Here is a 19,504-nt window from a genome sequence, read left to right on the forward strand (position 1 = left end):
TTCATAGAGTTAGGCCTCGAGGCTTTGCAGCACTTGTCGGGTCACGGACGGCTCCATTTTTCAACTATCTACAGTGACTATTAAACGCATCGTTTTCTTCAGTCCATTTTCTTGTTGCGGATCCTTTTTAATGATGCCAAAAGGGGGAGAAGTGTTAGACTAGAACATTAACATTGTTTAAATTGCTAAACTTGTTATATATGCTTGGAATTATATTTATACTTTTGCTTGAAAAACTAACGCATATTTTCAGGGGGAGCTTAAGTATTAATATAGGTTTCAAGTTCTATCAAATATTTGTCATCATCAAAAAGGGGGAGATTGTTGAACTCAAGATTTCAAGTTTCATGTGATTATAAATCTACACATGGATTTTGATGATAACAAATGAATTCAAAGAATAAAGAAGTCTCAAGCTCAAGTTGTCTACATAATGGAGTCAAGCACATCAAGGAAACAAGCATGAGCAAGAAGGGAACAAGTTCACATTAAAATTATAGAGTAATGTTGTAAATCTCTTCAAAATTCGAAATTAGGATTAATGCTCAAAATTAATATTTTATCATAAAGCATTAAAATACATTTTCCACATGTGCATGAATATTTTTGAAAATTAAATTTGAAAATTTTGAAAGATGATTGATTATCATCTTTTGCATGTGCATGCCTTGATTAAAGGGTTGAACTTTGAAAATATTAAAGATGATTGATTGTCATCTTTCACATGTGCATGTTTTATTTGAATATTTTCAAAAGTGATTGATGCTTTTTTAGACTTATACAAAAAGTAAAAGATTAGGTTTGAATTTTTTGAAAATGAAAGTGTGCTCATTTTGTCATATGCCAAAAGTAAAATATTAGGTTTGATTTTTTTGAAAAAGTGAATGATGTTGTCTTTGACAATTGAGAAAGAAGAACCTTTTATTTGAATTCTTTGAAAAAGTGAATGATGTTGTCTTTGACAATTGAAAAAGAAGAACCTTTTATTTGAATTTTTTGAAAAAGTGAATGATGTTGTCTTTGACATGTGAATCTTTTTAAATTTGAATATGAAGTCTCATATGCCTATAAATAGATCATTTGAGAGCTTCACATTCACAACACCAAGAGCATACAACATTCATTCAAAGCTTTCATTCTCTCTTCTCTAAACATTGAGCCTTAATCCTTGTTCATTTTGAGAGATATAGCTTGCGCTGTATTGTTCTTATTTCACTCGTTGAGGAGTGTTTTCTGATAACCTACCCACTATCAGCTTTTGTATCAGAAAAAGGGTGTGTATAACCCTTGTGTGTGTAGAAAGTATTCTACACAGGGAATAGTTGAATCACCACGTGTAAGGTGATTGCAAGTGTAGAGGGTGTTCTACACGGATCCTTTGTAGCGGTGTTGTTCAAAGGTGTAATAGGTTTCTATCTCCACCTGAAGGAGGTTGAATAGTGAATTTGGGAATCCTCAAGGGGTAGCTTGAGGCGAGGACGTAGGCAGTGGGGCCGAACCTCGTTAACATACTGAGTTTGCTTCTCTCTTACCCTTACTCCTTATATTTATTGTTATTTCATATTTTGTTTATATTTTATATTATATATTTGATTTATAATTGTTATTTTTTTTAATACAACTCAATTCACCCCCCCTCTTGTGTTAGTCATCTGGGCAACAGAATATTTTATGGAAGACACCATATGAATAATAGTAATTCATGGTGTGATATTATGAATAAATCATATTAATATACATACAAGAATATTATAAATATATTCTAAGTATGATAATATTCTAACACAAACGTAAACATGGTATATCATGAAATGCAATCCTTGAGCATGCATTAAGGCTAATTAATATAAGAAAAAATTTATTTATCATTTTTTTTTTTTTTTTGTCGTCATCTTCTCAACATCTTTTAGTGTGGCATTAATAAATGGTAGGCCTACAAATGAAATATAATAATAATCTATAATCATTTAATAATGAGATGATGAGAAGATGATGATAAAAAGAATATTGATGAGCGGCATTATATTACTCTTCATATAAAGGCCAAGAGCAGGATGATTGGCTCCTACTTTGTTTTATGTTCCATATGCATGTTCTTTTCACGATTGCCGTGTCAAATTATGAACTTCAATTCAGCATTTGATTTGGGGCTTTAAATACTATAAAACCTACTATATATTTCGGACATTGATAACCTTCTTATATATACATCTGAAAAACCATACGTTACTTTTATGTATAAATAACAATACGAGGGATACATGCACCATGCATGTCAATCAAAGAACAGGATTTCCTCAATGCCACGTACATGCATGGATCAAAAGCCTCTCGAACTCGAAAGGTACTGAAAGTTTCTATAAATTGAAGGCAAGTTGAATGCTGCAGTTAATTAGGGAATGTCTCCTTCTTCAGGAAGATCCCAGTTATCTTCATCATCATCTTCCTTCTTCTTTGTCTTGGCTTCGGCCTGCTTGTCCTGCGGTGGAGCTCTCAATTGGGGGCGCCTGGTTAAAGAACGAAACCGATGAGCAGTAAATAGTCATTGTTAAGGAAGATACCTAACAGATCAAGAGAGTACTCTTCATATATAACAGCTTGTAGTTTAATCACAGCTTAGTAAAGTCGTCTATCCTGTAGTGATTGCCACAAGCTTCACATGTCCCCAGTCTTAATGAAGAACTTGAACTTTGTATTCAATGAAAGACGTATGGATCACTAAAAAAATCCTCAACATATTAAAGCCAACTATCACAGATTCAGCAAAAACTAACCGCAAATATTAATAAAATTGAACCTAAAATGACCAGAATTTACAAAACATCATCAAAAAGAGATAAAACCAAGCCCTCGAATTAGATAAGTCAACGCTGGACTGATCCTACATGACCAGATAATTGTTCGGGTCTCAATTTATGATAATTGGCAATCAAAATTTTAGTTTTCTTTCCTCTTATTCCATGCGTCTAAACTTTCCTACAGAGTAAACGGCCCAGAAAAAAAAAAAAAAAGAACATGGTACAATAGAAGCAAGGGGGGCAAAAAAAAAAAAAAAAAAAAGGCAGAGACCTCCTTTTGTTGCGTTTAGCGGCCTCACGTGTCCTGCGCTTCTTCTCGTCCTGCTTGTTTTCGAAGAACCTCCTGCGCTTACATTCTTGAATAACACCGGCCCTCATGACCTCCCTGCGAAACCGATTAAGTAGCCTCTCCTCTGGCTCGTTGTCATCCACTATCACCTGCACATTGTACGCAGATTTAAAGTAGAGGGTATTGGCATGGGCCACAGTGGGACATATCACAGAGGCCGAAGAAGAAGAAGAAGAAGAAAGTGGGCCCTCTTGGGACACAAGTGGGACCGGCCCTTCCCCGGGTTTCTGAGTCCGAAAACGAGTGAGCTGGGGTGGTGGGGGTGGGTATTTTGAGGGGAATAGGAAAGAGAGGAAGTTACATAGAGAAGGGGATGAGGACCATGAGGTAGCCATGGATGATTGAGTTCGATGTCGGAGAGTCTGAGATTGTGGGCCTTTGATTTTAGTCTTATCAGGTAAGGAGCTACGGATACAGTGCTTTGGGAATTGGGTCTTGGTGTGTGAGGTTGACCCGGTTGGATTGGATCAGGGTTCAAGTGCTTGGGCTTAGAGGGTTTTGGGTTTGTATATTAAAGTTCTGGATTGGACTTCTGGAAACGAAAGATTTTACTATCTTAGCATTTGATAAATGTTGAAAATAATATACAAATTAATAGTGTAGGACAAATACAAAATATTTTTGCATTGGGATTGTTACATTTTCTAAAATTATTTAATTACAAAATTCTTTAATACTTATATATATATAAATGATAAGAGGATTAGAGGTATGAAAATTCGATCTCCAAACACCTTTCATTAGAAAGGAAGACAAATGCCATCGGCCTGCAAGACCATCAACAGTCTGCCCTTAGCAAGTACTCATGGGCAATTAAGGCAAAGATTTGCTGGCTAAAGCAATCTTGAGCTGCATCCATCCCATACTTCGTTTTGGAAAACAAAAATTGTTTGGAAGTTTGAGCCAAATAAGTTTTAGATTGTTGATAATTGACCATGAATTTGTAGCTTTGAACAAATGCAGCCCAGCGACCCAAAGCAACTCATTTCAAGAGATTCTTGGAGCTTTATTTGCGGCCTTGCTTGGGAAGAAGTATTTATGGTAACAAACTCTCGAACAAAGAGCGGTCTATTTTACCATTTCAATTCCAGGTTCTGAAATCCAGATTCTTACTTTTGACATCTCTCCAGTAACTTCAAGTCCTGTCATTGTCGAAAAGCCTAATGTCATTTCCAACATCTTTCCTACATTCTCTCCAATGTCATGATTTGCTACTCATTTGCCATCAATATAGGACAAAGCTGGTTACTAAACACCCCCCCCCCCCCCTTCTTTCTCCCTCTTCCCAAAAAAAAAATAAATGAATAAAAAAAGAAAGAAAAAGTTAGACATCACTCGGGAATTTATGGCTGGCATCTGCCATGATCTGCAGCTCTATTCTGTATCCGAGAAAACTTTTGGGCCAATGAGAGTTTAAAGCACCCCTTAGCTCCCCAAGAGGCAACAAAAAGAAGTTGTTGCAACCATTCTTACGATTGTTAGTGAAGCCATGCACCCAGAAATAGAAGCTTTGTAAATCCAGCAGGGTGTACATCGGAGGCCTGATTTGTTCAATTCAAACGGCTCTGATAATTTCACAAATCGCTTTCTCTAATGGAGACAACATCCTCCAAATCATTCCAATATGAATGATTAATTTAATCTCATTGGAAGATTAGAACAGTTGGTCGTTGAAAGTGGATTTTGGGGTATGACGTACGTGGGAGCTATGCCACTACAGTTTTTCTGCATGAGTGACTCATATATGCACAACCACTCGATACCATTGGTTGCACATACACACATTAATGATTATTATAATCCTCTAATCTTGTTTTCTTCTTTTTCCTTTATGGGTTATGTGAAAACTCTCCATTTCCTCGATTGGAATAGCTTTTTGATCATCATTGTGTATATATAAATGCTTTGTTTTTTGTACTGTTGCAACTTTTTTTACAACTATTTTGAAGGGCCATTATCTTCAACTTGTTTATTTGTATATCATTACAAGTGTCGTGTATGTACTTGCACACAAAAATCAGAAACAAATACATGATGCTGCGTTATAAATGATTAATAAAAAGAAGAATAAAGAATCTGAGTTGATGTTTTAAAGAGTCTTTTATCAAATTTTGGTATGGACAAGTGCTAACTTAGTTAATAGTGATCTAATACTACCTCATTTAATTAATGGGCAGATACTAAGTGCTGCCTATTGTACTAATTAATAATCTAATACTCCTTCATTTAAACAATGCACAATCATATGTGCGAAAAAAAAAAAAAAAAACCATAGTTGTTGAGGGTATTTTAAAAGAGAGCTGCTAATCTACTACAAACACAAAGAGATTACATAAAGTAAACCTACAAACCGATTCGACTCTATAGAATTCGTTAAATCTGCTTTATAATAAAAGTAACTTTACAATTTGACATATCACATCAAGTCACATTAATTTGTAGGTTTACTTTTGTATAATCTGTTTGTGATCAAAGTATTTTCTTTTTAAAATGATGCGGGTCCAATCATGTTACACATATATAATAGAACCCATATATATTGATATCAACGAGTCTATCTTTGCGTAAATACGGTGAGATCCTTTTGTGATATGGTATTCTATTGATACACTTTATACATTATTCAACATTTTTGGACATGCTTTTAATTGTTATAATTAATTATAATATGTAGTTCATTCTTTCAATCTATTGGTAATTATGGTCGTGATAGTTGATGCTCATGTGAACATCTATCAACAAAATGACAACACATACGACGGGTTAAAGTCGTATCAAGTTGAGTTCAAATTGTATGTGAGTCAATTTTAAATCGACTTGTTTAACTAGGTAGGTTAGATTCCTTGAGCCTAATTCTTTAATTTCGTGTTAATTTCACGGTCGAGAACTCATGAGAAGTATTTTTCTTCATCTCAAATTTTGTCACCCAATACAAATACCATTGTACTTCTTGTTATGCAACATATTTTAAGTGAATACTATTTAAGTACTTGTTGATATATAAAATTGCTTAAAATGTGTCACATCAATAAATAACAAGATTAAGATAAAAATTAAAATTACTCAACCAACACTTTATATATAGGGTATGTTTGGGTAATGAGACATATAAAATGAAAATTCTATGAGTGATAGTGAAATTGTTTAAGTTAAAATATTTTATTGGATTTTGAGAGATAAGAGACAAAAAGTAGAAGATATTATAAACTTAAAAAATCGTTTAAATATAATTTTTGTTTTAAAATTTAAAAAAGTTGTATTGTTTTCTATATTTTATTTTGAAAGTTTAGAAAAATTGTAATGATTATATTAAAAAGTTAAAGACGTGGAATTAAAAAGTATTTTGTGTTTGAATGATATTTAAGAAAAAAAAAATTATATATGAAAAGTACAGCTTTTGAGGTCAAAACCTCTCCTCATTTAAGTTCCCGAACAATCCTTTGGTGCATATTTGTATAATAGGGTTAAGTTTTCCAAGCATTCGCTTTCCTAATCGAAGGGACCGAAAGCTTGCTAGCTAGGCTAATGTATTGTAGCCAATCCCCTTCTTGACTTTCTTAATAGACTCATCTTTTGGCTTAATAGATTCGGGTTTTATTTTACGCTACATGTGTCAAACACAAGTGCTAAACCAACTCCATCATGACGGTGAAACTTGGGTTATATATATATATATATATATGTAAACCGAAGATAAACAAGGATATAAGGCAAATCCACCACCACAAAATTTAAAAAAAAAAAAAAAAAAGGCAAATCCACCACACCAGTCATGAGTGGAAAGACAACGAAACCTTTATATCAATGGCGCATATATAAGTGAAAAACAAGAACATTAAAAAAAGAAAAGCTTATTCATTAATGGCATTCCACTTCCAAGGTTAGAGCGTGGCATTTTCTCTGTAATTGGTGATTAGGACAAAATTGTGATCAGTAGCTCTAAGGGGATACTCCTCTAATTTGTACATTCTGAATAGGACAGAAGTAATGTCCCAATGACTATATTATATAGCAAAAGTAATCTTCTAGGGTTTGCAATTACTTGGCCACCTTCTTTGGTTGCTCATTGATCAAGATCGACCAACTACCCCTTCTTGTGTAACCCTTTTTCAAAAGGCAACCTAAAGTTTTTTAGAATAAAATGAAGAGGTTTCGACTAGGAATCTAATAATTCAATGAAAAAAATTAGGGATCTAATTCGATTGCATCATGATCATTGAACCTTTTCTTCTGTATTTGTATGAATATATATTATTACATTCAAATTCATTCCCGATATCTCGCAATAGAATTCCATATAGACGTGATTAATTATATTCCAATTCTAGGGTTTGCAATTACTTGGCCACCTTCTTTGGTTGCTCATTGATCAAGATCGACCAACTACCCCTTCTTGTGTAACCCTCTTTCAAAAGGCGTCCTAAAGTTTTTTAGAATAAAATGAAGAGGTTTCAACTAGGGACCTAATAATTCAATGAAAAAAACTAGGGATCTAATTCGACTGCATGATGATCATTGAACCTTTTCTTCTGTATCTATATGAATATATATTATTACATTCAAATTCCTTCATGATATCTCACAATGGAATTCCATATGAATGTGATTAATTAGCACATGCATATTGGTAATTCATATGCACTAAATCAGAAGTTTGATTTAAGGGAGGGTTAGGGTGTGCTTAGATGTTAGACTCAACTGAAATCAATTCAGTTTAGTCTAATTTTAAGTTGAGTCTAACATCTAAACAACTAATTCTCAAATTACTAAACTCATTTCAATTCAAAACTTCTTTATAAGCGAGATCTACAACCTTTTTCAACTTTTTATAAATACATCTAAACTCATCTTAACATCTAAATATATCTAAAGTCATATTAGATGGACTCCACAAAACTCATTCCACCATCTCAACTCACTACTATTTATAAAGAATTTAACTCATCTCAATTCAGCTCAACATCTAAACAGGACCTTAAAATTCATTTTGAAGTTGGAAAGATATTGAGAATCTCCTATAACTTTTTATTCTAAGTACTTTTTACAATTTGAAGAGAATTAAACACAGTATCTAAAGTTTTGTTTGTTGATTCCACCACTTTTAAATCTCACGATATTTAGAACAAAAGATTATAAAGGGCATAAAAGAGAGCTTGTGAGGATGCCACTAATATTGCCATTAAGCATGTGGGCAAGCCCCTCCCGGATCGGTGCCCAACCACTCAAAAGGGATATATCTCCACTATGTTTTGGATGAGTAATATTTTTTCACAAATGGGTGTAATATTTGATAATAATTATTGTTTTATGTGCTTTGGGGGATTCGGATTGTGATCAATTTTTAGCATCCATGATTTCTTAATATTATCCAATTAGTGTGGCCATACAACTTTACCTTATGAAGCTCAATGCAAAGTGGGTATCACTCGCTTGTGTGAGAGAGAGAGAGAGAGAGAGAGAGAGAGAGAGATTTTCTAGGAGACCCTTCGCTATTAATTAATTAAACTGCAAAAAGTAAAATATGAAATATCCTCTTTATATAAATAAAAAAATTATTTTAAATATGACTGCATAAAAAATTCATATAATAAAATGGAAAGTTTCAATTGATTTAAAGCTTGCGTCCTGCACCCTCTAACCTGTAATAAATTCTTACAACGTATAAATAAATAATAAAAATTAAGCTGCATCATCATCTAGGGCCTCTACTCTCTCTCGTGAGGGAAGAAAAATAAGCAATTAACCAGCAGGTTCACTGCCTTTGTCAAGAGATTGTCTTTTCTGATGTTAATGCCATGGCGTTGTGCAAGGATCGATGCAATACAGCCAAGGAAAAACAAAAAATTACTCGAAATGAGAGAGAATTGTCTTTCATTGAATTAATCAACAGTTCCTAATTTAATTTATGAATAGTGTAGACAGTCATTCATTCATTCAAATCTTTATCTAAACTTTAGTAGACAAATTAAAATATAGGACATAAAAGTGCAAATAATAAACCAAATATAAAATAATTTATTTAATCAAATATATCAATAAAATACGTAAAAAATATATAAAAATGATCGCATATAACATAACTTAATTAATATTAGAGAAAGATGAATTGTAAAATTCATAGAAGTAAGGCAAAAATGAATATGAATATGCATACATAAATAGCAAACATTTAATATTTAAATGATATTTAGAATGTAAAGAAATATATTTTGTTGAGGCCAAATGAGGTGATCCGTAACAGTAGTTTTCGATCCAGTGTTGTGTTGTGGCGTGGGTGGTGACGTTAACGGTGAAATAAAAAAAAGAATGAATTTTGATTCTAAAGACAAAACGAGCACTAAAATATGCAAAAATAAAAAAGGAGCCCGGCGGATGCGTTGGCTCTTCAGCGTGCATAGTGCATACAAGCTCTTTATTTCTTTCCTTCATTGTTCACTGCTTCACAGTCCCACCAAAAATCTCTCTGCGCTTTGATGGCATATCTTTCTCTATTTCTACAGTTGCCTCTCTTCCTCTCTCTCTCAAAGTTCTCCTAAGCTTTTCTGGGGTTCCCTTTTACAAGTGCCAGACCCAGATCCTCTCCTCCTTGTAGCTTTCATTGCTATATAACCGTCCTGTACCTTTACTGCTTCTCTTTGACTTGACTTTGACTTCCCTGACACACCTCTCTCTCTCTCTCTCTCTCTCTCTCTCTCTCTCTCTCGCCCCCCGTGTCTCTACTGTATATGTACGTGTGTATACAATCTTGTGTACTACGTTTTGATCGTTTCTGGAGCCCTTTATGCCTCCCTGTCGTCGGTTGTTCATGTATGTACATATGCTCGTCTTCTGTATCTTGATAAACCCATATCATAAATTTATCTATTTTGTCTCAATCTCCTCTCTATGTGCATGCTCCTTCTTTTCCTTTCTGAATCTTGGTCAGATTGATTTTGCATCTGTTCTAATCTAAGTGGTTAGTTCTTTTTATCTTGAATTCTAAACTGGATTTTTTTTTTTTCTAAGGTTGATATTTTAATTCCCTCACCTCCATGAACCGTGAAAAAAAAAAATTATGGCATAGATTGATCACCTCGGTGTATACACAACAAATATTGAATTGCGTATACGGTTGGTCTTAATATCTCTCTAGGGGTCCATAAAATTTCCCGGAGAACTTTGTTTATTTGTTTTTATCTTGATGAATCCTCGTGAGAAATTGCTTTTCTATGATGAATGCTATTTTGTGAAAGGTGGATAGATAAATTGAACTCTGTTTTGTGGTCTCAGTATGCCGTCTAACTCGTATTTTTAGCCAAAATTTATGATTATGCGTATTGATTTTTGTATTGCTGGTTATCATTCCCTTCAATTTATTATTATTTCTTTCAATTACAGAGAGTTTATACAGTAAAAGAAGTTCTGATCCATGTTCAAAACGAAAGGAACAGAGGGCGAGGAAGAAAGAGAGGATTTGTGTACAAAAGATAGTGAGCTTGGCAGAAAGAAACGGATTCTTGCTATGGACTCTGGTAATAGCTTTTGCATTATTACTCCTTGTTCCCCAACGGTAAGGATTGGAGAGTACAACACCAATCGTGGAGCTGATCCACACTGGGATGGTATCTCGCCGAGTGTGATCAGATTTGGCGGTTCCTCTGGTGGTGAACCTCAGGATGCAGATTATTCAGTTGCTACGCTGAGTGATGAGTTAGAGGCTCTGATCTTGGCCAGGGTTCCTAGATCAGAATACTGGAGGTTTTCTTTTGTGAACAGGAGGTTTTTAAATCTTGTGAAGACTGGTGAGGTACATAAGATTAGGAGGGCAATTGGGTGCAAAGAATCAACTGTGTTTATGTCTGCAAGTGGGGAGACTAGTTGGTGGGCATTTGACCGGGAATTTAGGTCTTGTAGGAAACTCCCTATCTTACCATCAGACTTGTGTTTCAAATCTGGTGATAAGGAGTCACTCTGTGCTGGGAATCATCTGATTGTTTCAGGCAAAGAGTATGATGGTGTTGTCATTTGGAGGTTTGAATTGGCATCAAGCAGATGGTTCAAGGGTCCCTCTATGATCAGTCCAAGGTGTTTGTTTGCATCCGCCACCTGCGGTGCCTATGCTTTTGTAGCTGGTGGCATTGGAATGGAGAATAACTGGAATGTCCTGAGCTCAGCAGAGAAATATAATCCAGAGAGAAAATCATGGGAACCCCTTCCAAGGATGCACAGGAGGCGAAAGCTTTGCTCCGGTTGTTACATGGATAACAAATTCTATGTGATTGGAGGGATGGACGAGGAGGCCAGAGGTCTAACTTGTGGGGAAGCATTTGATGAGCAGAAAAATACATGGGAATTGATCCCAGACATGTTAAAAGATACCCCGGCCTCAGCTTCCCAATCTCCACCTCTTGTTGCAGTTAACAACAATGCGCTCTACTCGCTCGAAGCTTCTTCGAATGAGCTGAAGGTATACTTGAAGGGAACCAATTCATGGAAGAACTTAGGACCAGTCCCAGTTAGAGCTGATTTTACAAGAGGATGGGGGGTCGCATTTAAGTCTCTGGGTGATGAGCTGCTTGTCATAGGTGCATCTTCGGTTTCTAATGCAGGCCATGGCATGACTGTATACACTTGCTGCCCGGATCCACGGGCAGAGGAATTGCAGTGGAGGCCTCGGTCTCTTGACTGTGGCACTAACCAGCTTGGCCACTTCATTTTAAATTGCTCGGTCATGGTAGCCTGATTGTTCAAATTTGAAGCAGTGGTTCTAGAGTGTTTGTTACCTACTGAAGACAGTTTTTTTTTTCTAAATAAAAAATAAAAAATAAAAAAAAAGAAGTGTTCTGTGTCCCTTCAAACTTTGTGATGATGAAGGTGATTTAACCGAGCTTTCTGATTTTATCTCTCTCATATATTTGTGCCAATCTCCTTTAGCTCTTGGTGCTCATCAAGTAATGCTTTGTTGAAGACAGTTTTCCTCTCTACAGTTCAGAGTTTTGCATGAAGTTGTGTAATGTTTTTTTTTCTAAGCCACAGAGAAAGTATCGGCTATTTTTCACCCAAAAAAAGAAAAAGAAAGTATTGAGCTTTTTCACTTGATTTGCCGTGTCTGTCAACAATCTGAGAATCAACCTAGTGTTTATCAACTTAATTGAGAACATCTCTTGGTACTTTTTGATGACCTTTTTTGTTTTACTGACACAGATGCTCTGAATCGCATCCAAAGAGCAACTTTCTCTATGACCATTTATTATCCTACAGGCTACCGTTTTACATGGCTTTATGTTTGAATGTGCACCATTTCGTGATTGACTGTGACACGGCTCATTGCACTTCTCTCCAGGACCATTGCCTATTTAAGTGTTGTGTTGTAGACTTATAGTCTCCAGATAATGGTCCTGATCGCATAGCAGAAGCTTATGTTTTTTCAGATGATGGTTGCCTAAGCTAGGATGCACATGCTAAGTAGGATGATTTCTTTTACTTTTGGTGACCCACTCAGAAGACCTTTCGACCTGTCTCCTACCTTTATTTGATTGCCTCCTTTAGTTTAATCTGTTGTTCCTTCCGACTAAAGCAAGTAGAAGTTGTGGTTCGCAGTTTCTTATTTGTCAGAATACAACCAAAGCACTCAAGTTTCCATGAAAAATAATGTTTTAATTTTCTTTTTCAAAATGTGCTAATCTTTCTAGTTTCATGAACCGGAATTAAAGTCAGAAAACCTCTCCGGCAACAAAATGAAGAGTTTGTCTCTTGAGTGTGTTTGGAAACACAAAATTTTGGAATTCAGTTCATTTCAACCTGATTTCTTGGGTTTGAATTTGAGAAAGAAAAACAACGGAATTCATTCCCTTTTAGTTCAAGTAACATGAAAGAGGACACCAGGTCATGGTTTTGCCCATGAATTCCACTAGTCCAATGATCCAAGAACCTAAAGGAAATAGTATTACATTATTGAAGCAGGATGATTACTTCAACCTGATGGCTCTTTCCGCTAGGCTCTCAAGATGTTAGAGCAGTGGCAGAGTGAATTGTCATAAAAAGCAATTGGATGTAACAACGGAGGGAGGATCCATGCACCAAACCCATGCTTAAAAAGGTTAAAAACCCACCCACTAAAGTCACTTTGTAAGAGGCACAAACTCTAATGCAAATCTAGGACATCGTACAAAAGCAAAGCAACCCCGGAAGATTAGCAGAGGCAGTAAAGTGCTGTACAGAAACAAATAAACAAACAGAATTCAGAGAGGCATGGGGGTTGATGTTAGGTATGTGTTTCTAGGAAAAAGGAGATACTGCCTTCTGAAGCCAAATGAAGGTCTAGCAAAAGGAGGAAAAGAGGTATAGTTTTATCAAATAAACATCAGCTGGCCTACCCACAAAATGGAAATATAAACTGGCCACTAGGATTTGAATTTCGTGCAAAATAGAGAATTTTACATCATTCATTCAAATGGCATTCTCAAAAGAAGATCAAATTTACCTGTACCAAGTGTTTGACCTTGCAGACTTTACTCAAAACAGCTAAAAACCCGAATGTCCCATCATAAAGGCATTCGTTATGCTTGCTTTTGTAGTTGTCCAAGAGCAGAAACTGCATTCTTGTGCATCACTCTAGTGCATTTTGGGATTTGAAATTACAAAATCCTACTAGGAACCACTACTTTTTATTAACCTTTTAAAAGGGGAGAAAAAACATTTTTTTTTTTTAATAAAGGTAACAAAACATATCTTTGACAGTAATGGTACTCTTCTCCAATCAAAATTCAAGACCCCCCCTATGTGAACGTTTGCTTGTAACTCCATCAAGCCAGCTTCCTTGATTCACGCTGCCCAATCGATGGCAACAAACTCCTAACAAATGCACTAAGAACAGAAATTGTCGAATGTAATGAATGCATGCCCTTGACTAAAAACGTGCCCCAGAAGGGGGTCTTTTAAGTTGGATAATGACGGACAAGTATTTTAGAACTCTTTTATGTCTCATTTCACAATTTTTTTTTTATTCGAATTTTTTTATTTTTCAAAAAAGAGGACGGCACCTCCATTTATGAATAAAAAAATCCTCACTCTGGCGGAGGATGTCTCATTTCACAATTAACCGATGTAAGTATATCATTTTGGATAGTGATAGGCTTACTACCCTATTACTATCTATTCATTACTTAAGTACATTAAAAAAATTTTTATTTTTATTTTATTTTCTTTTAAGTATTCTTTTAACATTCTTAATCATTAAGAAAAAAATTAAAAAATATATAATTTTACTAATAATCTCTTCCTTAATCATTAAGTAAAATAAAAAATTAAAAAAAAAATCAAATACAAAAAGAGTAGTAGATGGGTTATAGTGAAGTAGTAAGTATATCATTTTTTAAGGGGATTAAATATTTTAGGCCTAAAGTGGCTTTCCAAGCCCAACTAGGGTTTCATCAAGAGAGAAGAAATAAAAAGACAAAAGGTTAATGAAGAAAAGTGTGTCAAGAGTAAAATAGGATATGTAACATAAATTAGAGAAAATGTGATGTAAATAAAGGAAAGACATTGGATCAAATCACGGGACCAAACGACTTCAAATGAGACTTCTATCAGAATGCTACTTCAACTTTTCATTTAGCTTCTTTAACTTCACGACCAGAGCTTTAACGAGAGAATGTATCCACCAGAAAATAGATATCTAATCTTCATTGTATAACGAGGATAAGAAATCATGAGAACTTGTAAAACAAATATATTATAGTAGATTTCATCATCCCAAATGCTCATGAACGTAGACATTATGCAAAACTAAGTAAATTTGTGTGTCTCTGTCTTTTTTATCTTCCCTCGCATTTATTTCTTATTCATTGCCACGTATATATGCATGAACTCCGTACAGCTGCATCGAACCACCGTAAGAGGTTCCATACTATACTGATCGAGGCCTAAATCATTGCAGTGGGTTAAGAATGACTATTTCTTTCCTTAATGTCTATTGTGTGCTTTTGGACATTAAAAATTTCATTAAAATTAAACTTCATTTTTATAAAACACTTTACTCCCGGAAAATTTGTATGTTCCAAATATTTTATATATAGCTTGAAAATCCGACTGTGTTTAATCACTTCAGTTTTATATCTAATTTTAGACGTGTAAACAACTTTAAATGGGTTCTAGGATTTTGGCTTTTGGGCCTAGTCACTTGGACTCTTTCGTTCGGCATGGTCCAGATTTTATGGGTCGGATCATGGATTCACTATGATTTACTAATGTTATTTTTCGCCCCGACAGAATTTCTTCAAGGAAAGCAGAGGGAATTTCTCAAAGAACAAAGCAGGAGAGAACAGAGACAGAACCAAACCAAACGTAACAAAGTCTCCTGGCGCCCCTCTCTGGTCTCAGGTGCAAGGAAAAGCAAAAAAAACAGCGAACAAGCTTCCACTTCCGACACTGCGTAAGAATCTATACCTATATATTCTCGCTCCCTTCAACTCTCCCTCTCAATTCCTTTGAAGTTCAAAATTTCTCCGTCTTTCGTTTCATTTCCATCGTTTTTCCCAATCTGATAACCCATACCGGCATAAATTTTGCTTTCACAATCTGTACGTTCTTTCGTAGGTTTCATTGTATGGTTTAACAAGCACTTGCTATCTGTGTCATGAATTAGGGTTTTCTCAAACCATTGTTTGGCCGCACATCTACTGCTTCACTTGCAAAATCAGGGGATTTTCAAGTTTTTGGGTACTTACCCTTTTGTCTGGTACTTGAAATTCGCGAAGATTTTGATGCATCTGATCTTGATTGATTTTGGGGGTTTATTGGAATCAGCTCGAGCTCTTTATTGATTTTGTTTTGGGTTTTGGTCGAGTAATTTCAGCTATGAATTGGGGAATTTAGGATTTTTCTGGGTGGACTAAGTCGATTAGCTAGCGATGTCTGTTAACAATAATAACCCGCCCAAGAGCATGGGGGCCTCTTCGTCACCTTTTGGCAATGCCGGTATGCCCACAAACCCTGCGTTTGCGCAATCACAAGCCCAGATTGCGGCTGGCTTTCAGAGTCAGTTTCAGCTGTCCCAAGCGCAGGCTATGGCCCAGGCTCAGTCGAAAGCTCAAGCGGCCCACGCCCAAGCTCAAGCGGCTCATGCTCAAGCACAAGCACAAGTCGCGCACGCGCACTTCCAGGCTCAGTTACAAGCTCAAGGGCTTTCGCTCAACCAGAGCCATACAGCGGGCATTGGTAATTTGGGGGCATCATCACCCTCCATGTCTACACCCGGTAATCTAAGTGCTAAGCGGATGCCGCCAAAAACTCCGATCCGCCCTCTTGGCGTTTCCCCTACCAACATGGTATCCCCCTTGAAAACAATGGAACTGTCATCTGCGGCGCGGAGAAAGAAACAGAAGCTTCCCGAGAAGCAGCTTCAAGATAAAGTGGCAGCGATTCTTCCTGAGTCTGCTCTGTACACCCAGCTTCTTGAGTTTGAGGCCCGCGTTGATGCTGCTCTGGTAAGAAAGAAAGTTGACATTCAAGAGGCTCTTAAAAATCCTACCCATGTGCAGAAAACCCTCCGTATTTATGTTTTCAACACTCATGCAAACCAGATTCGCACCATTCCAAAGAAGCCAAATGCTGAGCCCCCTACCTGGACGCTTAAGATAGTTGGAAGGATTTTGGAAGATGGGGTGGATCCGGATCAGCCTGGAGTGGTCCAAAAGTCGAACCCTTCATACCCAAAGTTCTCATCTTTTTTCAAGAGAGTAACCATTTCGTTGGACCAGAGACTATATCCTGACAATCATATCATTATGTGGGAGAATGCTCGATCGCCCGCCCCTCACGAGGGTTTTGAGGTGAAGAGGCAAGGGGATAAAGAATTTACTGTGAATATTCGGTTGGAAATGAAGTACGAGCCTGAGAAATTCAAGCTTTCACCAGCTTTGATGGAAGTTCTTGGTATTGAAGTTGATACCCGCCCAAGAATTATAGCTGCAATCTGGCATTATGTAAAGGCTAGGAAATTGCAGAATCCAGGTGACCCATCTTTCTTTAATTGCGATCCACCTCTTCAAAGAGTTTTTGGGGAAGAAAGGATGAAATTCACTATGGTTTCTCAGAAGATATCACAGCATTTGTTCCCTCCACAACCTATACATCTGGAGCATAAGATCAAGCTTTTGGGGAATACCCCTGCTGGAACTGCATGTTATGATGTGTTGGTTGATGTGCCCATTCCTATTCTGAGGGAATTGTATGCTCTTTTGGCCAACGCAGAGAAGAACAAAGAAGTTGACACCTGTGATGAAGCAATATGTACTGCTATAAGAAAAATTCATGAGCACCGTCGGAGACGGTCATTCTTCCTTGGTTTCAGTCAATCACCTGTGGAATTCATCGATGCATTAATCGAATCACAAAGCAGGGATTTGAAGATTGTAGCTGGAGAAGCAAGTCGTAGTGCCGAAAAAGAGCGCCATTCAGAATTCTTCAACCAACCATGGTAAGCTCACCCAAATTGAATTTTTGCTTCTGTCAGATGGATGCAATACTCGTGTCAACCCCGAGGAATGTTGGAACTGAGTAGTAACTGACGTTGCCTCGCTGATGTGAGGGATGATATGTGCTATCTTTCCGATGCTATGTTCAAATTACAGTTCTAGTGTATATAGTACAAGTTTACTCAATATTATTTTAGCTTTAATCCAATAATCACACGCTCTCATCTCCGTATATGTGAATCTGTGATTAAGTGTCAAGTGTCAGTTATTTTCTGTGATAATTTTGTTCATCTTAGGTGAGATTGCACTCATTTTTTACTTGTTTGTTAATGCTTACAGGGTTGAGGATGCAGTTATCCGGTATTTGAATCGCAAGCCAGTAGCAGGAAGCGACGTTCCTGGAAGCACATGAGGAGGAGATTGCATAGTTGTTGACAGACCCTGTGTTTATCATTCTTTTTGCTCGACAGCCAAAGATCGCTTTGACTTATATTACAGAAGTACCACATATATAATTTGCTCTATTGTTGGTTGGAGCTTGCTTACGAAAATAGACTATTCTCCGTAGCTTGTTTTGCACTAATTATCCGTGTACCTGTGCTGCTGATTAGGCTTGATGAACAGATATAAATTTAGAAATAATGCGTTACTTTTTGCTTTGGACTTTCAGTTTTGGTTTATTTTACACCATCGATACCTTATTTCACGAATTTTAGGGTCTTAGGATTAATGATGGAAATGCATTGTTGATATACGGATCTGTCTGGACTCTGAATGTCAACTTGTTTTACTTGTCAAAAGAAAATGTCAACTGGATAAATAATGATGTCTCGTGGAGTGGAAATATACCGTGGAGTGCGTGGGGCTAATTTGTTGTGCTGGTTATGTGAAAAACTTATTTCTTAAACAGAAATGATTTGTGCAGTCGGGAAATGCAGTCGGCGTGCAGTCGGCTGTAAAAAAAAAATTAATACAGGACTTATATGAAAAAAAAAATTATTTTTATAACTTTTTATAATTCATGTAGGCCCCTCTGAATATAAAATAATTTTTTTATAATTTTTTTTTATTCATTCCGTAGAGCCGACTGCACGCCGACTATACGTAGCAAAGCCCTTTCTTAAATGCCTGCTGTTTCATGCTGCCCCGTAGACTTGAAGTTTGATGATGCAAATAGGGAAAAAGTAAAAGCCCAAAAAAGGGTATGGGGCATTCCGAGAATCGAACTCGGGACCTCTCGCACCCAAAGCGAGAATCATACCACTAGACCAAATGCCCTTTTGTAGTGTATACTCTAGTTTTTAATAAAAGACCAGTAACAAGTCAAACTTGCTTCAATTGTCTTCTATGTCATTAAGAAAAATGATAGGAATCAAAAATTCAAAATCTTGTCTTTCACCTTCAACTTATTAAGGTGAGTTTAACTTCAAACAAGATGAGGTGACTATAGGAGATTTACAACCTTCAATAATATGTTGACACGTCTGCATTCTAAGAGGAGAAAAATAGAACCGTCATTTTCTAAATGTCGTCCAAACAATCTCTCACCCCCATCGTTCTCTCTCTTTTTTCCCTTTCTCGCCAATGCCAAATGTCAACTCTCTCTCTCTCTCTCTCTCTCTCTCTCTCAAGCAGTCAACTGAAGTTAACTTTCTCTCACCCCTTAATCATTCTCTTTGTTATTGAAACATTATTCCTCTCCCCTGCAATCACACTCTCTCTCTCTTTCTCCTTAAGCCTCTCTCTCTCCTCAAGTATAAAGCTTAGATTTTCTTCCACACCTCATATTTTTGCAATAGGCTTGCGAGGAAAGAAGTTCCTTTTGCTTGCCAACAAGATGGAGGAAATGGAAAGTAAAATTTTAAATCTCACTACTATCATTTTAGTTGCGACTCACAAAA

General features: G+C 36.4%; 3 protein-coding genes and 1 non-coding gene across 8 annotated transcripts; 2 read left to right on the plus strand and 2 right to left on the minus strand.

Moving 5' to 3' along the window:
* Positions 1 to 2,157: 2,157 nt before the first annotated feature.
* On the minus strand, positions 2,158 to 3,534 carry LOC122305541 (30S ribosomal protein S21, chloroplastic). Its single transcript, XM_043118139.1, has 2 exons — positions 3,070 to 3,534; positions 2,158 to 2,507 (listed from the first exon to the last, which is right to left on the minus strand). Exons 1-2 carry the CDS (start codon positions 3,480 to 3,482, stop codon positions 2,393 to 2,395), a joined length of 528 nt encoding a protein of 175 aa, XP_042974073.1. The 5' UTR covers positions 3,483 to 3,534; the 3' UTR covers positions 2,158 to 2,392.
* A 5,994-nt stretch (positions 3,535 to 9,528) lies between these two features.
* On the plus strand, positions 9,529 to 11,960 carry LOC122302738 (F-box/kelch-repeat protein At3g27150). Of its 2 annotated transcripts, none has more exons than XM_043114142.1 (2): positions 9,529 to 9,954; positions 10,525 to 11,960. In XM_043114142.1, exon 2 carries the CDS (start codon positions 10,556 to 10,558, stop codon positions 11,867 to 11,869), a length of 1,314 nt encoding a protein of 437 aa, XP_042970076.1. In that variant the 5' UTR covers positions 9,529 to 9,954; positions 10,525 to 10,555; the 3' UTR covers positions 11,870 to 11,960. The 2 variants fall into 2 exon arrangements, with proteins under 2 accessions (XP_042970076.1, XP_042970077.1); XM_043114143.1 differs by lacking the exon at positions 9,529 to 9,954 and adding an exon at positions 9,962 to 10,102.
* Positions 11,961 to 15,395: 3,435 nt separating this feature from the next.
* LOC122302740 (SWI/SNF complex component SNF12 homolog) lies at positions 15,396 to 18,272 on the plus strand. Of its 4 annotated transcripts, none has more exons than XM_043114145.1 (3): positions 15,397 to 15,559; positions 15,773 to 17,605; positions 17,943 to 18,272. In XM_043114145.1, the coding sequence occupies exons 2-3, from the start codon at positions 16,038 to 16,040 to the stop codon at positions 18,013 to 18,015; spliced, it is 1,641 nt and encodes a 546-aa protein (XP_042970079.1). In that variant the 5' UTR covers positions 15,397 to 15,559; positions 15,773 to 16,037; the 3' UTR covers positions 18,016 to 18,272. The 4 variants fall into 4 exon arrangements, with proteins under 4 accessions (XP_042970078.1, XP_042970079.1, XP_042970080.1 ...); XM_043114146.1 differs by having other exon boundaries at positions 15,401 to 15,559; positions 15,724 to 17,605; XM_043114148.1 differs by having other exon boundaries at positions 15,408 to 15,559; positions 15,983 to 17,605.
* Positions 18,273 to 18,809: 537 nt separating this feature from the next.
* Positions 18,810 to 18,881, minus strand: TRNAP-UGG. Its single transcript has one exon. It is a non-coding gene; the product is annotated as a tRNA-Pro (tRNA).
* Positions 18,882 to 19,504: the final 623 nt, after the last annotated feature.

Source organism: Carya illinoinensis, chromosome 3 (assembly GCF_018687715.1).
Source record: "Carya illinoinensis cultivar Pawnee chromosome 3, C.illinoinensisPawnee_v1, whole genome shotgun sequence".
In the NCBI taxonomy this organism is placed as follows: Eukaryota; Viridiplantae; Streptophyta; class Magnoliopsida; order Fagales; family Juglandaceae; genus Carya; species Carya illinoinensis.

Bases quoted from the DNA above. Each gene is read 5' to 3' on its own strand.
- LOC122302740 (XM_043114144.1), top strand. From the start codon at position 16,038: ATGTCTGTTAACAATAATAACCCGCCCAAGAGCATGGGGGCCTCTTCG. The intron at 17,606-17,942 runs GTAAGCTCACCC...TAATGCTTACAG, and splicing joins GAATTCTTCAACCAACCATG to GGTTGAGGATGCAGTTATCC.
- LOC122302738 (XM_043114142.1), top strand. From the start codon at position 10,556: ATGTTCAAAACGAAAGGAACAGAGGGCGAGGAAGAAAGAGAGGATTTG.
- LOC122305541 (XM_043118139.1), bottom strand. From the start codon at position 3,482: ATGGCTACCTCATGGTCCTCATCCCCTTCTCTATGTAACTTCCTCTCT. The intron at 2,508-3,069 runs GTCTCTGCCTTT...TTCTTTAACCAG, and splicing joins GCTAAACGCAACAAAAGGAG to GCGCCCCCAATTGAGAGCTC.